General features: G+C 37.2%; 1 protein-coding gene across 1 annotated transcript; it reads left to right on the top strand.

Annotated features, from left to right (window-relative positions):
* Positions 1-624: 624 nt before the first annotated feature.
* bmp5 (bone morphogenetic protein 5) lies at positions 625-22,377 on the top strand. Its single transcript, XM_081350671.1, has 7 exons — positions 625-1,462; positions 6,979-7,171; positions 14,835-14,983; positions 17,334-17,531; positions 20,208-20,284; positions 20,377-20,487; positions 21,520-22,377. Exons 1-7 carry the CDS (start codon positions 1,009-1,011, stop codon positions 21,667-21,669), a joined length of 1,332 nt encoding a protein of 443 aa, XP_081206797.1. The 5' UTR covers positions 625-1,008; the 3' UTR covers positions 21,670-22,377.
* Positions 22,378-24,079: the final 1,702 nt, after the last annotated feature.

Here is a 24,079-nt window from a genome sequence, read left to right as displayed (position 1 = left end):
AAAAATCCTGAAACCTAAAAAAAAAAAAAAAAAATCCCATTGTTTTTGCCTATACGTGTCAATTCATGTCCTAGTTTTCACTATACAGTGGACATTACATAACCAGCTATGCTTAACAACAACAACAACAAAATAACTCCCCATTTTTTTCTTCACTATTATTGTCCTTCACATAAATAATCAAAGTAAAAATACAATTTGTAAAGTTTTGTAAAGAAATGAATACGTGGGTACAATGTTATAATCATATCATAATCCTTCAGTATTAGCTATTAAAGCCAGCGTTTACAAGATGCGAGTTTGCAAACTCGCAGAAGTCTCACACAATAGCCCCTGTACAGAGAATGGCACTGCCATAGCGAACTAAGCGCACTCGATAGCTGTGAGCTGGAATATAAGCCATAAGACCGAGCAACGCTGAAATAAAGCTGACAGGTGTTTGCCCGCCTGGACTTCTCCTTTGACTAATCACGAAAGGTCTCATATATCAAGTGTCTCTCATTTCACGGTGAGCTTGCATTCATGCCCCGGGTCAACGATGTTTTATATACGACCGCTAGAGGTTGATGCTAAGCCTCCAGAGTGTGGGACGGACTACTGCTTTCAGCACTTCTTCAGGGATGTAGTCTTGTGTTGATGCGCGCTCAACTTCACCAGTTCATGCACTGACTCCCGCGAGTGCGCGCTTCTGTTCACTGGCTGTTCTCAGTAAATGCACAGGGGAAAAGAGTCCTTGTAAGTTTTTCCTTCTATTTGTTTGATGTTAAATAATTCAATTGAGAATGCAACTGAATGGCATTAGTGAAGATGTTGCCTAACAGTGGCAATAGGCATGACCCGAGGCATCACTTTGAAATCTAAGAAGCAGTTCTCCTAAAATATACGGAGTAAAAGACTCGATTAGGCTAGTAAAGACACTGAAACAAAGTCATTAATGGTGCACCATGGAGAGCGCCATCATCAACCCAGCACTCGCTTGGTGAACGCATCATCCTGAGAAAGAGAAAGATGAGAGCGCCAACATTTGGACTTCTGTGGAGCTGTCTCGGTTTTCTTCACGGGGTTCAGTGCGGTTTAGGAGACAACCATGTGCATTCGAGCTTTATTTACAGGCGGTTGCGCAACCACGAGCGGCGCGAGATCCAGAGAGAAATCCTCTCCATCCTGGGCTTGCCGCACCGTCCCCGGCCCTTCTCCCCGGGGAAACAAGCGTCGTCGGCACCGCTCTTCATGCTGGACCTGTACAACGCAATGACGACCGACGAGGAGGACGCGATACTCGGGAAGGCGCTCGCGGGGAAACCGCGTAAAAGCGCGTCTGGAGTTCCACTTGGATACTCGCGCGCCGCGCATCAGCCGTACCGCGCGACGCCACTGACCAGTCAGAGCCCGCCGCTGGCCAGCGCGCACGACAACAACTTTCTGAATGACGCGGACATGGTGATGAGTTTTGTCAATCTAGGTAGGTATATGCTATAGAATTGAGTGTTCCATAATGCTTTATGTTCGATAATCATAGTATTTGTTTTTACTCACTATCAGTTCAAATAGGCTACTTGGAATTTGGGTTTCACTTTATTTTGATGGTCCCTTTAACACATTCTGTTGACCTACATGCCTACTAGCTCCCATTAGAGCATTAGTAGGGTTAGTAGAATAAGTTGACATGCACTTGAAAAGTTACTTATAGTCAGTAGAAAGTCTGTTGGAGGAGCAACGCAATAAAGAGTTCGCAGATATTAAGCAGACCGTCTACTAATACTCTAATGAGAGTTAGTTGACGAAATGTTCAAAAGGGACCATCAAAATACATTTGTTCCTCTGATCTAATCAAAACCGCAGGGAAAATAAAAATATCCCCATAGTTTTACTTATTTCGGTAACACTTTATTTTTCTATGTCGTTGTTACACTGTTATACATTTATATAACATATAAATTATGCATAATTACATGCAAGTAACCCTAAACCAAACCCTAATCCTAACCGTACAGTTACTTAATATTACTCATAACTGCAACAGACACATTCAAATAAAGTGTAACCCTAATTTCTAAACGTTTGTGCATTTATCAGAATTGTGAATGTTGTACAGTGACACTGCTTACATATTGTGTCACATTATAGGAACAAATTCAAATAAACATTTAGCAGGAGTACATTTCTACAGCGTGAATGCCAGTCAGAGAATGATCAGATTCATTGCATTCATTTGGTTTATATCTGGGGTCTCATGTGCAGTTTTATTTATAAACTTTTTTATAAAGGTAAGGAAATTAGGAAATAGCAATCTGATGCATATGTTTTCGACAGAAAGGGCCTCACGGTCTCCCAGAGCCCAGAACACGGAGGTTAAACTGAAAATATGTGCTCGTTTACAGAAGGAATGCAATTACAGCCCAGCTCCTGATTTAAAATGCTCATTATTGATAATTGCCAGCTACCGTTTGGTTTGTCGCAGTATTACAGATTTAGTGCTTCACAGAGTTTATAAAATGTAAAATTATAACCTGTTGGATGCAGCAGACACACTGGAGTCTAGGAGTAAACAAACTTCTCAAGTTTTGCTAAACAAACAAAGAAACAAACCTTCAGATGATGCCCATTTGCTGGATATTGAAGTGAAAACAGCTTATTGAAAAAAAAAAAATGCTAGATTGTACGGGAATTAATGCATTATCTGAGTGCAGAGTTAAAAAATAATAATATATTGCACTTTGACTTCATTTGATTATATTGTGCACTGAAGTGATTGTAAATTTACATTAGAATATTATAGCAAGTTTGTCTTATGTTATTAAACACTCTTTCAAAGCTATTCATATCTTGTTTGATCTCAAATATAGTGCCTTCTTGTGATTCCAAAGGATGTTATTGAATGAATTTCTATGAATGTTAAAATAGCAGGTGCATATTACTGGAATATAGTCCTCCACATTTACCCTGTCCTTGAAATCCCTATAAACGGTATATATATAGGACTGTATGGTTACTGGAAACTCTGAGGCAATTGCAGGTTCTAGAGAGAAAATAAAAATGTGGCTATAAAGAGTGTTATTATATCTGAATACACTTGCATGCACGGTACCGTAGTGAAACGAGTATGAAGCAAATTACGCACGACGTTTTACATGCGGGGTTTGTTAATATCCCGTCGTTAGTAATAACTGCTCTTTGCTGTTATTTGAAGAATGCTGTGATAAGATTGAACTGTATACAACTTCAGTGGCTGTGACCTCTCACCTCACAGTCCATGCAAACTTATCGAGTGACTGTCTGACCTGAGGATAATTTGCCTTAATTACTTCCTGTTGTTAAGCAGAGGAAAGAGCTTGAAGAAAGGCCGCTTTTCCTCTAAATCTGCTAATCTGGTGCCAGTAGCGACTGGCTTTTTTTTTTCTCTCTCTCTCTCTCTCTTGCTTTGCAGATCTAATTTACGCCTTAGAAGCTGGTTTTGCCATGTTTTTGTTGGTTCTTCCATTGAAGGTCTTTATCCACAGCATAGAAATTTAATCCCGGATGGATCACAAAAAACGTGAATGAATTAGCTGTTTTTATGGATATGTCAGACAAATACAAAAGGGAGTTCAGTATAAACAAAGTTTTTAGAGTCCCCGTCATCACCTGAACTGCGCTCCGCGTGTTTCCAGTCATCAGGGTCTGCTTTTAAAGCGCTGGAGCTCTTTCCATCTACAATCAGACTCGAGCGCTAAAACGATTCTGGATGAATTACAGCCAGGGCTTGACATTGACTTTTTTGCCACTGTGGCTAAGAGTAACCAGCCACTCAGCATTTTCACTGGCCACGATTCTGACATCGATACCATGGGGGAAAACTTCCATATAGATATTTTTAATATTATCTCATCATTTTGCAGCCGGGTATATTAGCCTGCTGTCACTTTAAGACCTGATGCACAGATCCATTATACTGTTACACATGCGTTTCCTTTCTCAACTGGTTACGTTAAAACATAACTGACTGTGTTTACGTGAATACGGCATTTTGCCATTATTTTGTGTGTATTTGAATGTTTAAGTACAATAAGCAGCGAAAAAGAACTAAATTTAGCACTGAGAGGTGCAGTATGTGTGCGCACTGTGAATGAGTAAAATTAAGCGCAATACTCGCAATCCCACGCCGAAATTCAAACCCTGTAACAGCAACAATATTAATCCAGAGCGAGTGAAACGAGTGAGTGGAGGCGGGTATGTGTGTAACTCGCTGCCGGAGAGATGAGAGAGAGAGAAAGAGCAGCTGGTCTCCTGTGTCTGTTCTGAGGAAAATGAGTATTGGAAGTGTTTCAGATCTTTCAGTTTCGACGTGCATCAGAAAATGTTTATATTTTTGTCAACACTGCATTGCACTTAGGTTATTATTTCAGATGCATTTTTAAAATACTACAATTGAAAATTGTATACATTATACACTGTAAAAAGTGAATAGTTGGATCAACTTAAAAATTTTTTTTTGAATTTTTCACAATAAAACGTGATAATTTAAGTTGAGAAAACTTCATTTCTTTAGGTGTTACCAATTGAAGTAATTTTTTTAAGTTGATCCAACTATTCACTTTTTACAGTGTATATAAAATTCAACCTGCCAATGTGTCTAGAAGTCGTGACTGCGTTACGCACCACTGCTGAAACGACTGCAGCCTTGCATTTCAGGACATTAGTTGATGTTGTAGTTCATGGGTTTATAAAAACAGCTCGTCTACAATAGAATGATCAGACAGTACAGCTTTAGGAAAGAAAAAAGAAAAAACCCAACTATGAGTAGAGCTTAAGCCTCTGTTCAAAGATACAAGCTGGATCATTGCCATGCACTCAAAATATACTTTTACTTGATCTCTTGAAATAAATGCACTGGATTAATGAAAGAATATCTGTCTATTGGCCGGAAAGCACGATATCCCCATCGTCCTCTGTTGTTCATTAGCATTCAGGATGCTGGAGTTGAGTCTGGCCAGCTGCTGTAACTGTGGCCTGACCTCTGACCTCTGCGTGTTAAGTAACTGCAGACTTTCACTGTAGATAAACTATCAGAGAGGCCGAGCTGCGCTGTTTCACCGGCACCGCAGCGCAAACACACTTCACACTGCGCTCCATCAGCAGTGCTGTACATCGCATCAGTGCAAGGCTTCAGGCTACGGATACATGGAGTCAGTTCCTCTGTGTTGAAGTTCAGGAACAACAACAATCAGTGTTCAGTTTCATCTCTACCAAACTAAGATGTCCATTCATTTTACAAGTACATTTTTCAATCAGTCAGTTCAGTCATTTAAATAAAATGCCTTTCTGTACTGTAATATATATATATATAAACTACTGGTCAAAAGTTTTAGATCGGTAAGATTTTTTATGTTTTTAAAAGAAGTCTCTTCTGCTCACCAAGGCTGCATTTATTTGATAAACAATAATAAAAAAACAGTAATATTGTGAAATATTATGCCAAATTAAAATTTTCTATTTTAATATATTTAAAAATGCAATTTATTCCTCAGATGAAAGCTGAATTTTCAGCATCATTACTCCAGTCTTCAGTGTCACATGATCCTTCAGAAATCACTCTAATATGATGATTTGATGATCAAAAAACATTCATTATTATTTTCAATGTTGAAAACAAAATTCTTTGAACTTTTGAATAGAAAGTTCAAAAGAACAGCATTTATTTAAAATAGAATATTTTCATTATAAATGTCTTTACTGTAACTTTTGATCAGTTTAACTCATCCTTGATGAATAAAAGTATTGATTTATTTAATTTATTTCCCCCAAAAATAAAATTAAAATTCTTACTGACTCCAAACTTTTGAACGGTAGTGTTTAATGTTACAAAATCTTTAGATTTCAGATAAATGCTGTTCTTTTCAACTTTCTATTCATCATAGCATCATGAAATAAAAATGTAAAAAACTGTTTTCAACACTGATAATAATCATAAATGTTTCTTGAGCATCAAATCATCATATTAGAATGATTTCTGAAGGATCATGTGACACTGAAGACTGGAGTAATGAAGCATTCAGCTTTGATCACAGGAATAAATTACACTTTACTGTATACAGTATTCACATAGAAAACAGCTGTTTTAAAATGGAATGCTTATTATATAATAATATAATTACGATATAATAATTGGAATTATTATTATTATTATTTTAATTAATTTTTTTTATTTTTGGTATCAGCTCAGAAAACATGTGCTTGCCTTCAAAAAAAAAGAAGAAAAAAAAAAAAGACTTATTTCACTGCTGATGACAACCTGGAAGGAAAATGACGTAATCTTGAAAACTGCACTGATAATTAGTAACTAATTTGTGATTCAGAATGGCAGAGATGCCACAGTGAGACCGAATACTGTATGAGTGGAGCTTTACTGAACGTTCACAGGCCTGTTCGAGGGAATGCAGGGTCTGATAGCCATCTGGCAGAGCAGTTTCCAGATATATGGAGAAGGCCTTATCTACCAGGCACTTCCTATATATCAAAAATATTTTCTCGTTAAGGTTTCTACCATTTAGGACATGTTTAAGAGGTAGCACTACATTTCTGACAGTGATAACCTCTCACCCACGTGGGATTTTCTGCAGATTAGAAATGAGAATCTTGGGAGGTCAGAAAACTTGTGATACATTGTTCACAGAAACATGGAATTTGTGTCTTGTCAGCTTCCCTCCGCTCCGGCAGTGTGTTATTAGCGACGGCCTGTTTTTCTTCCCTGACAGCTCATTCATCACGAACACAGGGAAAGGCCTGTACTGCTGCTACCTGTGCTCAGATGCCTGCTTTAATGGACTGGATGTTGCTTTTGTTGGTCGTCCAAATGTTTGGACTAGGTGTGGAATGTTGACCGTTTTGATGAATGACTTTTTAAAGAAAGCAGCTCTCGACGCTTAACGTGTGTGATAGTCCTATACAGTGCGAAACCAATGTGCAGCTTCTCATTGTGCGCTTTGTGTTTCCGTGCAGTGGAGAGGGATAAGGACTTCTCCCATCACAGACGACACTACAGGGAGTTTCGCTTCGACCTGACTCAGATTCCCGAAGGTGAGGCGGTGACCGCGGCCGAGTTCAGGATTTATAAGGATCAAAGTCCCGTCAGATATGAGAACATCACACTCAAGGTCACCATATACCAAGTCATCAAAGAATATCCAAACAGGTGAGACCTTTCCACGTACTATTCAAAAGTCAGAGCATTCAAAGGTTTCGCACGATCCTGTTCCTAAAATGAGTTTTGTAGAATGCCTGGATTTCTTTACAGAACTAGATTAAAATAGATAATTGTGTGCATTTACACCTACAGTCGTGCACTTTTGGCTTTTTAGGGAGCCGATTCAGAACAATTGCAAATGAGATAGCATTCGGCACAGATTTTGCCCTTCTTTTAGCTATAAATAATTCATTCTCAGGGAATTTCCCACAACATTTATTCAAACTGTCTGGATGAGTAGTGAAGAAAAGCTGCAAATTAGTGCATTCTTCAGATCTGTTTAAAAAGCATCCCAGAGTGAACCTCGTGAGAAGGAACAGTTTGCAGAGATAGAAATAGGCAAAGAGTGGCTATGAAGCAGCTCAAACAGTTTGTTTCTGTCAGATCTATGTTTGTATTGTCTTTGTTTCCTATGTTCCCGCTTCTTGTCATAGTAACATTGTTTGATTGATTAGCCCCACCTGTCTCTTGTTTTCTCCCTCGGTTAACTTGTGTATAGCCCTCTGTTTGAGTTGTTCTTTGTCCGTTCATGTAGCTGTTTAGTTGCTTTGCTTTTCTCTTGAGTTGGTTCTTTGGTTGGTTTCTCTTTTTCTCTCTTTTTTCTCCTTCATGTGCTTGTTATTTTGACTAAAGTTGTGAGATAAAGTTACTGCTGCAAATAGATCCTGCAACTACTCTCATCTCAGCAACCAACCTGTGTCAGCTTCATTGTTTTGATTGCTTTATTGTTATTCTAAAATGCAGAAAATAGTCAAAATAAAGAATTAGACGTGTATTTTGACAGGTGGTGTGGAATGGTCAAAGAATGATCATGTTGCAAGCGCTTGCTATGTAAAAAGAATCCGCCTATATTTTCACACTCCAACTATGAAATAGATTATAATGTTCGAAAGTTTGGTGCTGGTAAGATTTTTGTTTTTGAAAAAAGTGTCTTGTGCTCACCAAGGCTGCATACCATAAAAACATTAGTGTTGTGAAATATTATTGAATTTGAACTGTTTTCTATTAGAAATAAATAAATACAATTTATTTCTGTTTAGCAGCCATTAACAGTTGTGCCGCTTAATAGTTTTGTGGATACCGAAAGTTCAAAAGAACAGCATTAAATTGAACCAGAAATGTCATAAATCATAAATGTTTTTACTGTCACTCTAGATCAATATAACATGTCCTTGCTGGAAAAAAGGGTACATTTCATGTAAAACTGTAGTGTACCAAAACTGGAAAAGCTACCCAGGTGTTTGAGCAAACTCTGTTTTTATAATTATTATATTAATTTACAATTAACATTAAACTTTATTATATTATATTATATAATAAGCCCATGTATATTCTTTTGAGCTCTTTGTGATATACATTATAAGGCCTATTTGTTTGATTCACTTGCATTGTTATAGTCAGATTTGCTCTTTCTGCTGCCGTCTCAAACTTTCACTGCAACAGCAGTGTTTATTCCTGCTTTGTAAATGCATTTGATTTCATGATATTTTTTCATAATGATCTCTTAATCTTCAGCAGAGAAGTGAATTGCGCGTCTCTCTCGTGAGAAGTGACACAAACTGACGCGTGTGATTGGCTGTTTGTCGCACGCGTCACACTTTCAGCCGCACACACTTCAAACTCTGGATTAAACTTGAGTTGACAGAGAACGTTTATACCGAGCGTTGTGAGCCCGTTGAACCTGATCTAAACCAGGCTGGATTTATATGGATTTGTCAACTCTAAACCCGCTCTGAAACTCAGAGTTTGTTCAACTAGCTTCGTGCAACAGGCCTCAGGTCTCAGAGGATTTGTGAACATTGTCTTTAAATGTCATAAAAGGAAATACTGTCAATGCATGCATATAAAATGAATCATGCTTAATGCATACTAATGAGATGAGATGATGAGAGATGAGATGAGATGAGATGATAAAACACGTTTAAAGCTGAACAAAGCATCAGCGGCTGTTTTTACCATAGAGCGGCACGCTGAGTTTAAATGAAACTTGACTTCCAATTAAACCTGTAGGAAAGTCTCTTAAAGCTGGTCTGGGAAACACTTTAGGCAGGAAATCAAGCGGAAAATAAAAGCACATCCTGTTTACACGAGTGAGTCTGGAGTCTGTCTGGAGGTTTAAACCGCATGCGTCAAGACTGTCATCTGTCACCATTGAAAAGCTGACAATATACGCACTGCCTTGGATTATCCATCATGCACTTTCAGAACATATGTGGAGGAAGTTAAATACATTTGGCAGATATTAATATGGCCTATTTTGGAACGTGTAACATTATTCAGGAACACAATGCTTTTACAACTACTGTTGGCTATCATATTTAACTACAGGATCTATTAATATGTAACTATGCAGCTGAATGGAAAACATCCAGATGCCAGACTAGTATCTTTATCATTCTGAGTATTCCTCAAAGAAGATTTACTTTATGGAGTTTTAAAACCAAGGATTGGGGAGGATCTCGTTCATCTGATCCTGTCAATCATTACAGAAGAGTATATAAACAGCTGCGCGCTGCTCATCCATGATGATTCTTCCACATCTTCCCTCCATCGCCCCGTCTCCTGCCTTAAACCCTGCAACTCCAGCAACTCCATCTTTATCATACTCGAGTGTTCAGTGTTCAGCTCTAAAATATGAGTATATTGACTCAACCTCTACAAAATATCCATTAATTATAAACAAGTGTCATGGAAATGTATTGTGAATTGTAAAAGGTGTGTAACACTTTACCATAAGATTCCATTTGTTAACAGTTAAAGTATACTAATTATGAAAAACACTTTTAAAGCATTTATCAATCTTAATGTTAATTGCAACATTTATATTTAATACGTTATTAAAATCAAAAGTTTTATTTGCTTGTTTTATTATAGCTTTGATATAGTCCGGTCGAGTCTCCAACTTGAGCGCTCTAGTTTGGACAACTTTATCATACTCGAGTATTATGAACTTTTGAAATAACATGAAGAAAAGTTTTGCATGATTTTTTTTTCAGATCATAGCTCTAAAATATTATGTTTTATAATAATTTAATAATTAGGCTATCCATTAATCATGAACATTTGTCATGGAAATTCATTGTTCAAAAACACTTTACCAATAAGATTCTATTTGTTAACATTATTTTAAATATACTAACAATGAAAAATACTTCTAAAGCATTTATTAATCTTTGTTAATGTTGATTGCAAAATTTACTAATACATTATTAAAATCAACAGTTTTATTTGCTAATATTATTTAATGGAGCGAATGTAAACTAAAAATGAACAGTTGTATTTTTATTAACTAACATTAACAAAGATTAATAAAAACTGCAACAAATGTATTGCTCATTGCTAGTTAATGTTAGTGCATTAAATAATGTTAATGAATGGAACCTTATGGCAAAGTTTTACCAATTATACTATGGACATTTAAAATGCACTGTAAAATGTGGTAACCTGCAATAGTGCGATTTCTACCTGATTTAACCCATTAAAATTAGTTTTGTTGCTAAGAACTCAGGCTTTCCATGTTTTCACTGTTATACGGTAGGGGGCGCTATTACACATCTTCTGAAAGAGTAGAGAATCAAGAAAACAAGTAAAGAAGCAGCAGAAACAAGCGATGGAAGCATTGCTGACGCCCAAGTAAAATAACGCCATCATCAAACGTTCAACAGCATATAAATCAAATCTGACTACCGTTACTGAATGAAATGTTGAACCCATGAAGAGGAAACGACTGTGAAGTGTTGGGGGTGTTGATGGACTGGATCTACTCCATCTGTGTTTGATCATACTTCTGAATCCCATCCATACGAAGTCTTTGACAACAAATTCAAACGTTCAAAATATTGCTTTTTTTAATGAAACTTCCCCACATTCAAGTCTTGATAAAAAAAAGAAAGCATTAAGCTACAATAAATAGTTTTTTTGTGTGTTTGCTTGTTTAAAAGCAGAAACTCTGTTCTTTCTCTTGATAAATTGTATGTTCAGTTAATCATACAATAAAATATTCTGGGGGCCATGAAAGGTTTGTGAAAATGATTAAAAAAATTGGCGCTGACAGGGAAAGAGTTAATGTATATACATATAGTTTGGTTCAGTGATGTGATTTCTGACTTGAATAAAACCAGTTAATTTAGATTTTTTTTAGGTCACCACTCTTTTCCAGTGTCACTGTGGCTCAATAAGGTTTGAGTTAGAATAGTAACTCGAGTCCTTCTCGACATCTAAAGCATGGGAGATCAAACCTGAGCAGTTAATGCAGACGATGAAGATTGCACAGCCATTGTGAAATGATGTATGGGAACAGTTTTCCTAAGAAAACTACCCCAGCTTCGCTGATTTTCCAGGACATAGCCAGCTGGGCTCAACTGAAAGTCCATGACATCAGGTCAGCTTTGTTCCGTGACGTTTAGACCACCTCAAAATGTTCGCCCACCCGAACCAAAGCAAACCTGTTCTTCCTCAGTCTCACCAGATAGACTCGCTGGTAATGGCCATGGATAAAGCTTTCCATTAACAGCTCATTTGCAAGTTCCAGCACTTATGCAAGTCTTGAAAGTCCATCAGTTATCACTCCTTGCATATCTCGACAGCTTGTCAGAGCGCTTGCACCCCAGACAGGGCCATCTGGCCTTAATAGACTTCCAGCGCTTCCTAAAAGTGAGTCTGTGCCCACCTGCCTCTTCACGGCTCTAATGGTCCTCTAATCTAGATGGAGACCCGTGACTTATCTTGAGTCATACACGGGCACCTCATAGACGGGAGCATGACTGAATGCAGCTGAGACATTAAAGTGGAGATACGGCTCTCCTGGGGCAATGAAACGAGGGTTTAAAATGGATCCTGCCATCAGAAGCACTGGACTCCATGACTGCGTTTATGAGGCATCCGCGTCCGACAACTTCTCACATTCCCTTCTGGATTTTCCTGTGATTAATGGAATTTAGTGTTTCACAGTTTAGCACCCACTTCATACAGCCTGCCCAAGCGTGCCCACTGCGAGTGTTAATGGCACGGTGGTAAACGACACCTTTACAAAACGATACTGTGGAGGAACCGTGTTACCGTAATGGGATTGGGAATAGAGAACCAATTCTGATTCAGATCTGGTTCAGTTTTGTGCTGTGATGCGACTGTACCTACTGTACAAGCTTAACGGAAAGGAAAATCTGAATTTGACGCAATGAATAGATATGCACATGTTTCTTTTCCATTGTCCTCACTGGTTGTTTGCAGTTCGATGTAATCCAATGCACATGACTGAATGACATTTTAACTCGCGTGAATCAGTCTAATGACTCACTCGCTGACTTTTTCACTGAACCGCAACTCATTACTTTTGTCATGTGTGATGTTCAACCGAAGGCTCTTAAGGATTAAATCAGTGCAACAGTCGGGTTCTGGAGGAAAAAACTCACTTTTTATTAACGTATAAACCTTTACAGACAGCCTTATCATGAGCTACGAGGTTGTTAATCGATAGTATTTGCTGCAGTTAAAGCCGTCAGCCTACATTATTTCAACGTAGTTTTAAAATAATGTTTAAATATTGTTTAGCAGCAGAATTTGTATAAAAAACAAAACATTTCCAATAAAGCTATACAGACAGTTCAACCAACCAGAGTCGAAACAAGAAAAACGTGCCAAAATAGCTTGTTAGCACTCCAAGTACAACAATCAAGTCTCCCTACTCTCTCAAAATACTTAAATATTTGATAATATATGCATATTTGGTAAAAACTTAAATACACTGAGAAAAAAAAAAAGAATAAAAAAAAGTAAAATTCACTTAATTTTTCTTTTGAAAGATTTTGCATGCATATTGTTAAAGTAAATTTCACATATGTAATTAAGTAAAATCTACTTTAAGTTAAATAAAATTATCAAAGAAATTAAGTAACTTTAACTTGGCCAGTTTTGGCCAACTTTGTTGAGTAATTTCTACTTAGTTGAAGTTTACTCTGCAATACTGGAACACCAGTCTCAGAAAGTTGAGTAGGTTTTTATTTTATAACGATGATATTTTCGCTTTCAATAAGTTTCAGAGCTTCAAATGCTTAAAAAAAAACAAAAAAAAAAAAACATAATAGAAAGTCTGAAACTTTATGTTTCTCTTTGTCAAAATATTTATTATTTTATTTTTATTTTTCCTTTGATGTCTATATCGGCTACATGTTTGTCTTCATCCTTGCTCTTTGTGTGTGTTCTTTCCTTTCCTTTCCTTTCCTTTCCTTTCCTTTCCTTTCCTTTCCTTTCCTTTCCTTTCCTTTCCTTTCCTTTCCTTTCCTTTCCTTTCCTTTCCTTTCCTTTCCTTTCCTTTCCTTTCCTTTCCTTTCCTTCTCAAATTCGAACTCTGTGAGTTTGTCTCAACTCAATGGAAGTGTCTTATATTATTGGTTGTTCCCTGCCTTATGTACATAAAAAAAAAAAAAAAAAAAAAAAAAAAAAATATATATATATATATATATATATATATATATATATATATATATATATATATATATATATATATATATATATTATACACACATGGGATTGTAGTTCTTCCCCTCACTAAAGCCGGTCAGTTCACAATCTTGTACCTTTGTATTTTTGTCTGATTTTCAAAAACTGTTTTGCTTCCAATCAAAGTTTGTAATGTTATGATTCTCCTCATCGCTGATTGGCTCGGTTCATGGCTTATAACGAAGACCTTTTTGAAATCCCTATAGGAGAAATGAGTGGAAAGAAAATACTTTCGGAACCAACGTCGCTGACAAACGACATTTGGAACAAGGTTTTTGACATAACAGATGGTGCTTTAATAAATTAAATACAGAAAAAAACTACCATTGTTTTGGTTGAGAATTAGCCTGGGAAAACCCAGACTACTTGAGAATATTTGGTTGAGGACAAATGAATATGGCTTGGGGTTGCTCTTACTAAAGCATGAAAAGAATCATCAGTGGAATCTAAATGCTATCAGATGGTCGCATCACGGCACTTTGATGAAACTGAATGATTTACCATTAGCCATGGTACTCCAAGGTACTTCAAAGGATACCATGGTACTTTTTTGGAAAGTTTTGATAACATCTGTTAAAATCTGTTTTTACATTTCTCTGCAGACACACAGAGAGTCTGCTTTGTGTCAGTTGTATTGAATTGCTCATGCTGAGGTTAAAAAGAGAAGGAGAACACTGAGATGTCACAGGGACGCAGGAGACTGTGGTGTGGCGCTCGCCCTCACTGAGGCATGCTGGGACATGACACCGTCTCTGATCACGTCTCTGTCTGTGAGATCAGGGCTGCTGTCTCACTGTGTGGCCCATGTGCTGTTTTAGCAGAACATCAGTTAAGTAGATGAACAGGAATGGCTTGTTGACAAAACTGTGGTCGAGATGAAAAGGAGGAGTTGAGAGAGAACTAGGTTGCACACATTTCAATATTTGTTTTTGCATGGTATAATCAACACTGCTAATTAACATGCAGAATGACTGCAATTAGCAAAATCCAACTCATTCGTCTCGGATTTTAAACATGTCATCACTGTTTAACATTTATCTATTTGCGTGGGAGAGTGAAATATTATATTCGAAAATGTAATGTAAATCATAGTGCATTCTTATTGTGTCATTAGGGACTCTGAAACATTTCTCTTGGACTGGAAAAAGGTTCGAGCCACTGATGGGGGGTGGCTGGTGTTTGACATCACGGCCACCAGCAACCACTGGCTCCTGAACCCTCAGCAGAACATGGGCCTTCAGCTCTGCGTGGAGACCACTGACGGTAAGACCTTCACAGCAGACCCACGGTTTACATGAGGGTGGAGACACTCCACACATTACACTGGAGAAATCTCTGACGGAGCTTCACACACGGTTCATACAGACGCTGGAGAGTCAAAATCCAGGACTTTTGAAGGACCTTTCAAGCACTACTTTTTTTTTTTTTTTTTCAGGACTACAGTCAGAGATCTCATTTATCGAACAATATCTTTCTTTAGTATCTTTCAATTCTAAAAAAGGCAAATAGATAAATACAAATAATCTAATAAAACAAAATGGTACAAATAAAGTTGAAAGGACACTATGACAAAGATATCGCTTTCCTTATTCAAACTGATTTTTTTCTCTCATGAATATATGATCGAATTGAAGGATAAAAGCTGTGTCATATAGTTGTCATATATATTTATAAGAGTAATATCACGCTCATAGCCATACAAAATGCCTTTACATCTATATCAGACGGACTGCATCTTTATGTGTGAAAAGATTGTTTTATCAATAAAATTACAAATAAATTTCCCATATATTGTCGTTCAATAATTCAAGCACTTTTCAAGTACCTCTTCATAAAAATGACATAACAATTCAAATTCTTTAAGTACCTTGTACAAACTCTGTTTAGACGAATAGAAATGCTCATGAAATTGTCACATGGTCAAAGTGTTGCAAACAAAGTTACAATAATCCCAATTTGTGTACTAGTCATACAGTACATTTTTTTTATATAGTGCTTTATACAATACAGATTGTTTCAAAGCAGCTTCACAGTAACAGACAGGTAAAGAACAAAATCAATGATGCAAGCTTCATCAAATATGAGCCATATTTACTTTTCTGCTGTAAAGCAGCTCTATAGAAGACAACAGTGTCATTATTCATCTCGAGTCAATTCAATTCAGTTTAATAATTCAGTGTTGATGTTAAAAAATTCGTCAAATATGAAACAAATTTGATGTGCTTATAAAGCAGCTCTATAGAAGACAATAGTGTCATCATCTAGCTCAATTCAATTCAAGTTTTTGTGTGAGGAAGTACCTGAAGGGACATGGTGATGGGGGAAAAATGAGATGGGATGAAAAATGATGTGTCAACGCTTTTGGATTCTCTCGCAAATGTTCTGAGTGCGAATGCAAAAGATTTTGCGAGGGAATTCAAAAGCATTGAAACTATGGTTACACTTTATTTTAAGGTGACATAGTTACATTGTACTTACAGTTAGGGTTTGGTTTAGGGTTAGTTTCTGGTAATTATGCATAATTTACTATTATGATTATAGTAAGTACATGTAGAAACGAGTAAATACATCACCTTAAAATAAAGTGTCTCTGGAAATAAAGCTCTCGACCTGTGGCAAGAAACATAGTTTGTGACATGTGGACTTGAATGGATCATGATCTTGGCCATAATAAGCAAGCTAACATGCAGGTCCATATATAAACTTCATTCTACGTCCTTTAGTTGTCAAGAGAATCAAAATGCCTTTTATGAAGAGTTAAACCTCAAACTGAATCAAACATCTGGAAATAAAGCAAAACAACGAAGATCAAAAGTAATGAAGCCATGTTCGTTATTTACAGCAATAATCTGACATGAATTAAATCTCAAAACGGTTATTTAACTGTTGTAATTAGTCATTAAGGACAGTTCTATATTGTTGATCCAGTGTGGTTCGAATGACGGATATGCAATAAAGTTACTACGGTTTCGAGACTAGCCAGTTGATTTCTCCAACGATGAATTGTACTACAGGGTACGAGAAACGCAAACTGTGAATGTGGGATGTGTTTTGCATTTAGTGGTACTTTACAATGGATGTCTGCCAGGTTAATGCTACTCTGTGCTGCTCATTTGTTGGGGAATTTATTGAATAATAACCATCACTGGTCACTTTAATAGCGCTGTCATATTTTAGTGTTCTTTCCTGCAAACGGCACTTTGTTGTTTTCAATTATTGTTGCATTCCCTTTTTACTGGAAATAAAGACCATGAAATGCAGCTGGTTTAACTTTCATTCCCATAGTCATTATATTAGCTTCAAAACAGACAGGTTTACCAGTGTGAGTCTTCACAGAAGTATCATCTTTGAGTCACGACTACACCCAGTTTTTCCTCTTTCTTAAATGGGAACCTGATGCCATGAAGTTGTCAGCTTTTTAGGATCAGTTTCAGTCCTCTCCCTCTCGGTTTGACATTCAGACAATCACTACGGCATCTGTGCGGACCGTAGAAAATGTCATACATAGTTGTGGTGATTTAGCCACCCAGGACGAGGTTTTCGTGGCTTAATCATGGCTGTTTGTCTAACATTGATCTCTGTAATCGGATGCATGCATCTGTTCGCTTTTCAGGTAGAAGCATCAACATGAAATCTGCTGGCATCATCGGAAGGAACGGACCTCAGTCCAAACAGCCGTTCCTGGTCGCTTTTTTCAAAGCCAGCGAGGTTCTGCTTCGTTCTGTGAGAGCAGCAGGAGGCAAGAGGAAGAGTCACAACAGAAACAAAAGCAAAGCACAACCGAAATCTTCACCAGCTCTCAAAAGTGGAGGTACAGTGCCGTTTTCCAAAATTACAAACATTCAGAGCTGCCCCTTAAAGGTGCTGAAGCAATGTTAGCCATTTCTCTAACTTCCACCAAACAAACCAGCTAAAGTTCACTCACTTGCGTCTGATACATGCACACAAAAAACTGGAAAGCAGTTTTTCAATCTCACAACCTCTTGTCTGATTGTTAGCTTTACCCAAGAGCGAGTAAGGTTAATACGATAACACTTTATTTCACAGTTCTGTTCAGCATGTACATATACGTGCTTATTGTACTTATGTATTTATTATAGTACAATAACTGGGTAATAATTAAGTACTAACCCTGAACCTACCCCTAAACGCATATGTAGTCACTTTATATTACCCATTGCTTTCTTAGGTAAGGACTAGGGCCTTCAGACTGTTCTGACTTAGTGTGCTATATCTTTCTAACTGATCGGAGTTAGATTTTTGTATGAATTACGATCACAAATCCCATTGATTTACACTGGCTGTAATACTAATGCCAGATAAGTCCACTCTAACACTCCGTTTCCATCAGTTAAAATGACAAATAAAAGCATACTCCACTCGTTATGTTTATTTATACCGAATGGATACTTAATATTGGTAAATGCATCTTTTAAACAGTTTATTCTTAGAAACTGAAACGTTCCAGCATATATTGCTTTCTGATTTCAAACTAAAACCCACAGCTTCACCATTAGAGGCGCTGTACAGACAGCTAGGATTCATTCACACAGACAATCACTCTCTCACTAATGCCTTCAAATCTTACTGTGCTACTTTATCTGTATCTGAGTTAGAATGAGCAGAAATCTGTGAGAAATATAATGACCCATAACTGAAAAATAAGGTGTTATGTAAGAGCAATAGCGCATGGGCAGCGTTCCGACGTTCTCGAGGTTCAGGTTACGCAAGTCAACATTAAGTTTGTTCACAAACTTTAGCATCTAGTTGCAAATTGCGGCATGTTGCAAAGCATTCCCATCTCTTATGTTTTTATTAATAACGTCATTAGTGATTAGTCGATATCGTCTAAATCTGGGGTCGTGCAACTGTAAAATAAAGTGCAATGCAATGATCACTGGATTTTCTAAATTTGTCAGGATAGTGGCATTCATGGAATTAAACAAACATCAATTCAACTAGAAATACCATTGTTTTTTTGAGCTGTCTGTGAAATAATCAGTGTTATTTCTGGATGAACAGATATTCTGATCAAAACATCTACATACCCTTTCAGGCCGGGGTGTCAAACTGAAGGGCCACTGTCCTGCAGAGTTTAGCTTCAACCCTGATCAACACACCTGATCCAGCTAATCAATGTCTTCAGTATTAAACTTCTGTGCAGGTGTTTTGGAGCTGGTTGGAGCTTCTGTACACTGTGCTGGACAGTTGCCCTCCAGGAGCGGAGTGTTTTTTTAGTGAATGTGATTTGACCAAATACAACATGTTCCTGGATCAACATCTTTGTTGATCCTGGAACAACCTTCCAGTCAACCACATTTTTAAAGGATAAGGATAAGGATGAGAAGCAAGTTTAGGTCTACTTTTTTTTGGTGCTTTCTGTATAACTTGTGGAGAATTTTGCACCATTATTTCAGTTAGTTTTCCACATCAGTTGAATGTAATGCTATCACGTGTTTCAGATACAACATGGTAAAACACATTACTTGTGTCAGTCACAAGTATGGTTATTGTTTCTAAGTGGGCAGTGCTTGGCCTGAATGAGCTGCAATGCGGAAAAGTCAGCAAACCAAAATGCTCAAAATGCCTGACAGGGAGAGTGCACCTCAATGTCTTCTAAATGCAGCTGGTTAGCGTCTCTTAACATTTTGTATCATTTAAATGGACAATGACTGACCCAAAATCAGCTACTGTACAGAGCTAAGTTTCATCTGCTGTCCCAGGAAGGAAAAGAGGGAAAATATGGCATAGTTAAAACATTCATCGATAAATACCATACATACAATTTAAAACATCACACCTAATTTAAAAAAATACAATCCTAGTAATAATAATGCAATTACAAGTAAGTTGCACTATGATGAAATTTTAAAAAGGGCTTAACAATACAACAGGTCACTAGAATGCAATTAAATGACTACATGTTTTGGCTCATCTTTAGCCATATTTTCAGATGCAACACATTGTGCAAAAGTGGGACACTTTCTAATGTTAGTTGGTAGCGTGTTCCAGATATCGGTGAAAACTCAATGACAAAGCTTGTGGCTCTACATTGCACGTCACAATCTTGAAGAAGCTCTACAATATCAACCCACTGACAATTTGTTTGCCATTTACAAAGCTAAGGCCTTAGGGTTCAGTGATATCTGTGATTTTTGAGTGATATTTTCTGCAGACTATTCTATAAAAAGAAAATCACCTACTGCATCTTTAATTTGCATTTAATAAGTAGCAGTTGTCAACATTTCTGTCCTTCATAGATGAGTCACTTGAAGAATGCATGTTGAGCTTACCTGATGTTTTCTGAATGCAGGGCTCTTTAATGCCATCAAATCACTGAGTATTTACTGCATTTAGAGTCTATATACAAAGACGTCCTGCCAGCTGCAAACATAGAGCACATTGAGCCCACACACACTCCTAGACTAAACAACACGACTACTTCAGTGTTTGAAGGCTCAACGTCCGTTTTGTTGCTGTTATCTAGATCAGAACACCAGTGAACAGAGGCAAGCCTGCAAGAAGCATGAACTTTACGTGAGCTTCCGCGACTTAGGATGGCAGGTAAGCGCATGTGGCGACTCGCTAGACATCAGTTACAGGACTGATTACTCCATTCAGCCAGAACATACATCACTGTCTCTGTCTCGTTTCAGGATTGGATTATTGCTCCTGAGGGCTACGCAGCCTTTTATTGTGATGGAGAATGTTCTTTTCCACTGAACGCACATATGAACGCGACAAACCATGCGATTGTGCAGACCTTGGTAAGTGTCTTTCAGCCAGCGCCAACATTTTTAAACATTTTCACAAAAGTTTCATGGCCCCCAGAATATTTTGTGGTTGGAATATCTGAACGTGCAACATGTCAAAAGAAAGAACAGACCCCCTGCTTTAAAAAATAAAAAGAAGTTTTATCCTAGCTTCATTCATTCTTTTTTATCAACACTTGAATGTGGGGAATTTTGAGCAAAAAGCTAAGAAAATCACATTTTTGTCAAAGACTACATCTGAATCGAATTCAGAACGATGATCAAAACACAGATGAAGTAGATCAGGTCCTTTAACACCCCAAAGCTTCACAGTCCTAAAGCTCGTCCTTGATTTAAACACTGTTTAATGTTGATGATCGCGTTATTTTACATATGCATCTGCTTACATATGTTATAACAGTGAAAACACTGAAAGCCGGAAAATTCCGTCAATGGCGAGGAAGGAGTTCATATTTCTAGAATTGTTTGTAGTACTGGTTCAAAAAATGAGCCTCAGTTTTGTGCAAATACATGCAAATAATAAGGTTACAATAAGGTCCCACTAAATAATGTTGGTTAATACATGAACTAACTGTCATGTCGTAGGCAAGGAAAGAGGAGCAGATGATCTAAATTGCAGCAAATTTTAATTATTTACACAAACAAAGGCACACCAGAAGGCAAAAATCAGCGTAACAGCTTCACACATGTAAAGACAATACAGGACCAAGAGAAGAATCAAACTGAGGGCTTAAATACATGCCTAAATGACGAACTAAACAAACAAGACTCAGGTAAACATAATCAACTAACCAATGAGTAACCATAGAAACCAGCAACGGGAACAGAATCTAAACACAAGGAAAGATGAAGAACGTAACCGTTACACTAACATTAAATTACAATGAGCAATATATTTGTTACAGTATTTACTGATCTTTGTTAGCTTCAGTTTTAATGCCAAGTTTGAAGGATATTTTTGTTTGCTTACCACCCGTTGGTTTTCGTCCAACATATCATAGATTTCTTTCATTTTTCCCATCACAGGTCCATCTAATGTTTCCTGATAATGTGCCAAAGCCTTGCTGCGCACCAACCAAACTGAATGCCATATCAGTGCTGTATTTTGATGACAGCTCAAATGTAATTCTGAAAAAGTACAGGAATATGGTGGTGAGGTCCTGTGGCTGTCATTGAGGGCAGAGGAGCGTCTGTGTCATTTTGCTGGAATAAATAACATATCAAAAGAAATAGTTTTTGACATTTGATGTACAGTATTATGTATATATTAGCTCACAATTCCTCTTATTTATTTGGCTTTGTTTTGTAATAACTTTTTAAATGTGTGATGTAGTTAAAAGTTACCACTCTTACCACAGATCCATCGCTGATTGCTCTTTCTCTGAGATGTTAATGAGTTAGACCAGTTAGAGAGAGTCGTAGACTAGAGGATCAAATATAATTTCCTTTCTTTCGATCACATGTCATAAATTCATAAGCAACCACTCCAAAAACAGAACTGCTGCTATTTTACAAAAGACATGTAAAGGCCTTAAACCCTAATCACCCATTTCCTTTTTTTTTTTTTTTTTGGGAAAAAGTGAACAGCCATATTGGATTTAGCAAAAATAAATAAATAAACAATAATTCTTTGTTAATAAAATGAGTGTAGTGTTGTTGTAAAAGCACTGAGTATGTCTACACATATTTCCTCAAATAGCCCAAAGTATTGCAGCCCACAACTGCTGATTTATATTAGTTTGCTTTAGATATCAGTGTGTGGATATGCAAAATCATGGTTTCCTTATATACTTGTATTAGTACTCTGAGTAATATATATATTTTTGGGAAAATATTGCATTTATTATTTTAGAATCATGTTTGTATGTCATTAAATCTATTTTCAAATATATTTTTCTGTGTCTTTTTTGTTGCAGGATTTACATGAATTAGCCAAAAAACTTAATTATTGACCTTTTAATTATTTGCTCCATTACTGCTTTTGGGCTCACTGAGTAAAAAAAATAAACAGTTAATTTTGACTTTTTATCTTACAATTCTGATTTTTTTTTTTTTTTAAATTGTGAGATAAAAAGTCGCAGTTACCTTTTGTATTTTTTAATTCTGTGGCGGATTAATTTAGACAGATGTTTGCATGCAAATCTATGCTGATCACAAAGATTTTTTATGAAGTAGATTTTTTGCTGAATGCCAGAAAACTGAATGACTGTATTTGACTTAATTCAAAGCAGCGGTCAGGGTTATGTGGTCCCGATCTAAAAAGAGTGTTGACGTCCCATGAATAGCGGAGGCCACCTGCTAACCTCACTTCTAGCGGTGTGGATGATTTGCATTCCTGCGGCCTGCTGCCCTGCACGGTTACTCCCGCTGCTTCACAATCCCATCTACTGTTTAATATCATGGATGTCGTCCAATTCCACTAAATGTCTTCCTTTCTACAACAGCAGGCCCAGTATGAATGCTGCTATTTTAGGGAATCCTGTGCCAGTGAGCAGGCTCTCTTAGTATAAGCCCTGTGGCCACATGAAAGGGGAAAGAGATGGATTTACTGTCCCGTTCCCTGCGGAGAGCAGCACACGATTGATCAGACTGGGGCTCTTCAGGTTTTGCACACTGATCTTCACGCTCGACCTTAATAACAACGTTTGCATGATTAATATCAGACTGGTTTGTATACTTTCAGTCATGAAACTCTATAGCACTGATTGTTTCCTCTATTGCTGTGGATTAGCCAACCAGATGTACGAAAGCATGTGGCCGTTCCCTAGCCTGCGATCGCCCTGCTGCGTTTACCCCTCCACCTCCCCAGCACCACCTGTAAAGATCTGCTGCTGGGGTTTAATATATTCATGCAGCAGACTGTCCTTTATGCCTGTTATTTCACTAAGATGAACAAATTCTTGTACAGTATATGTGCTTAGCAGCAGCAGATCTCGTACGCCAATATCAAGCATTTGCCAATAAATGCTGGTTAAATAACTCACTCTGAGAGCTGTCATGTTTGAAACACATTAACCCAATGGTCTTGTAATCATGTCGTGTCATGTAAACATGTCAATGAATATCAATAACTAGTGGAACACATCAAATAAAACGGTCTCATTATTTCTCTAGAAAATGACCTGGATCTGTGGTTTTTCACAGCTGCCTGAGCCTCGGGTCAGAGCTCTCATAATTACTTTCATTTGGACACGCACAGATTTAAATAAACTACGGATATTCTGGTAACAAATGAATGAACAATACTTCGATAGCATTTATTAATCCTACTTAATGTTAATTTCAACATTTACTAGTACACTATTCAAAATTTGTTAACAAAATGAATTCACCGTGAACTAACATGAACAAACAATGAACTAACTAACATTAACAAAGATTTATTAATGCTTTAAAAAAATATAACATTTTATTTCGATGGTCCACTTTAGACATTCTACTAACTGTAAGTAAGTTGTCAACTACATGTCATCTAACTCTCATTAGAGTAGACTGTTAGGTTAAGGTTATAGGGTTAATAGAAGAAGTTGACGTAGTTACTTCTAGTCAGTAACATGTCTGTTGTTAAGCATCAAAATAAAGTGTT

This window comes from Scardinius erythrophthalmus (genome assembly GCF_964197995.2).
Source record: "Scardinius erythrophthalmus genome assembly, chromosome: 21".
Classification (NCBI taxonomy): domain Eukaryota; kingdom Metazoa; phylum Chordata; class Actinopteri; order Cypriniformes; family Leuciscidae; genus Scardinius; species Scardinius erythrophthalmus.
The sequence above is the reverse complement of the archived record's forward strand: the minus strand, read 5'-3'. Positions and strand labels throughout refer to the sequence as shown.

Excerpts from the sequence above, each read along its gene's own strand:
- bmp5 (XM_081350671.1), top strand. The coding sequence starts at position 1,009 with ATGAGAGCGCCAACATTTGGACTTCTGTGGAGCTGTCTCGGTTTTCTT. Across the intron at positions 7,172-14,834 it reads ATCAAAGAATATCCAAACAG|GGACTCTGAAACATTTCTCT; the intron begins GTGAGACCTTTC and ends TTGTGTCATTAG. Across the intron at positions 17,532-20,207 it reads ACCAGCTCTCAAAAGTGGAG|ATCAGAACACCAGTGAACAG; the intron begins GTACAGTGCCGT and ends GCTGTTATCTAG.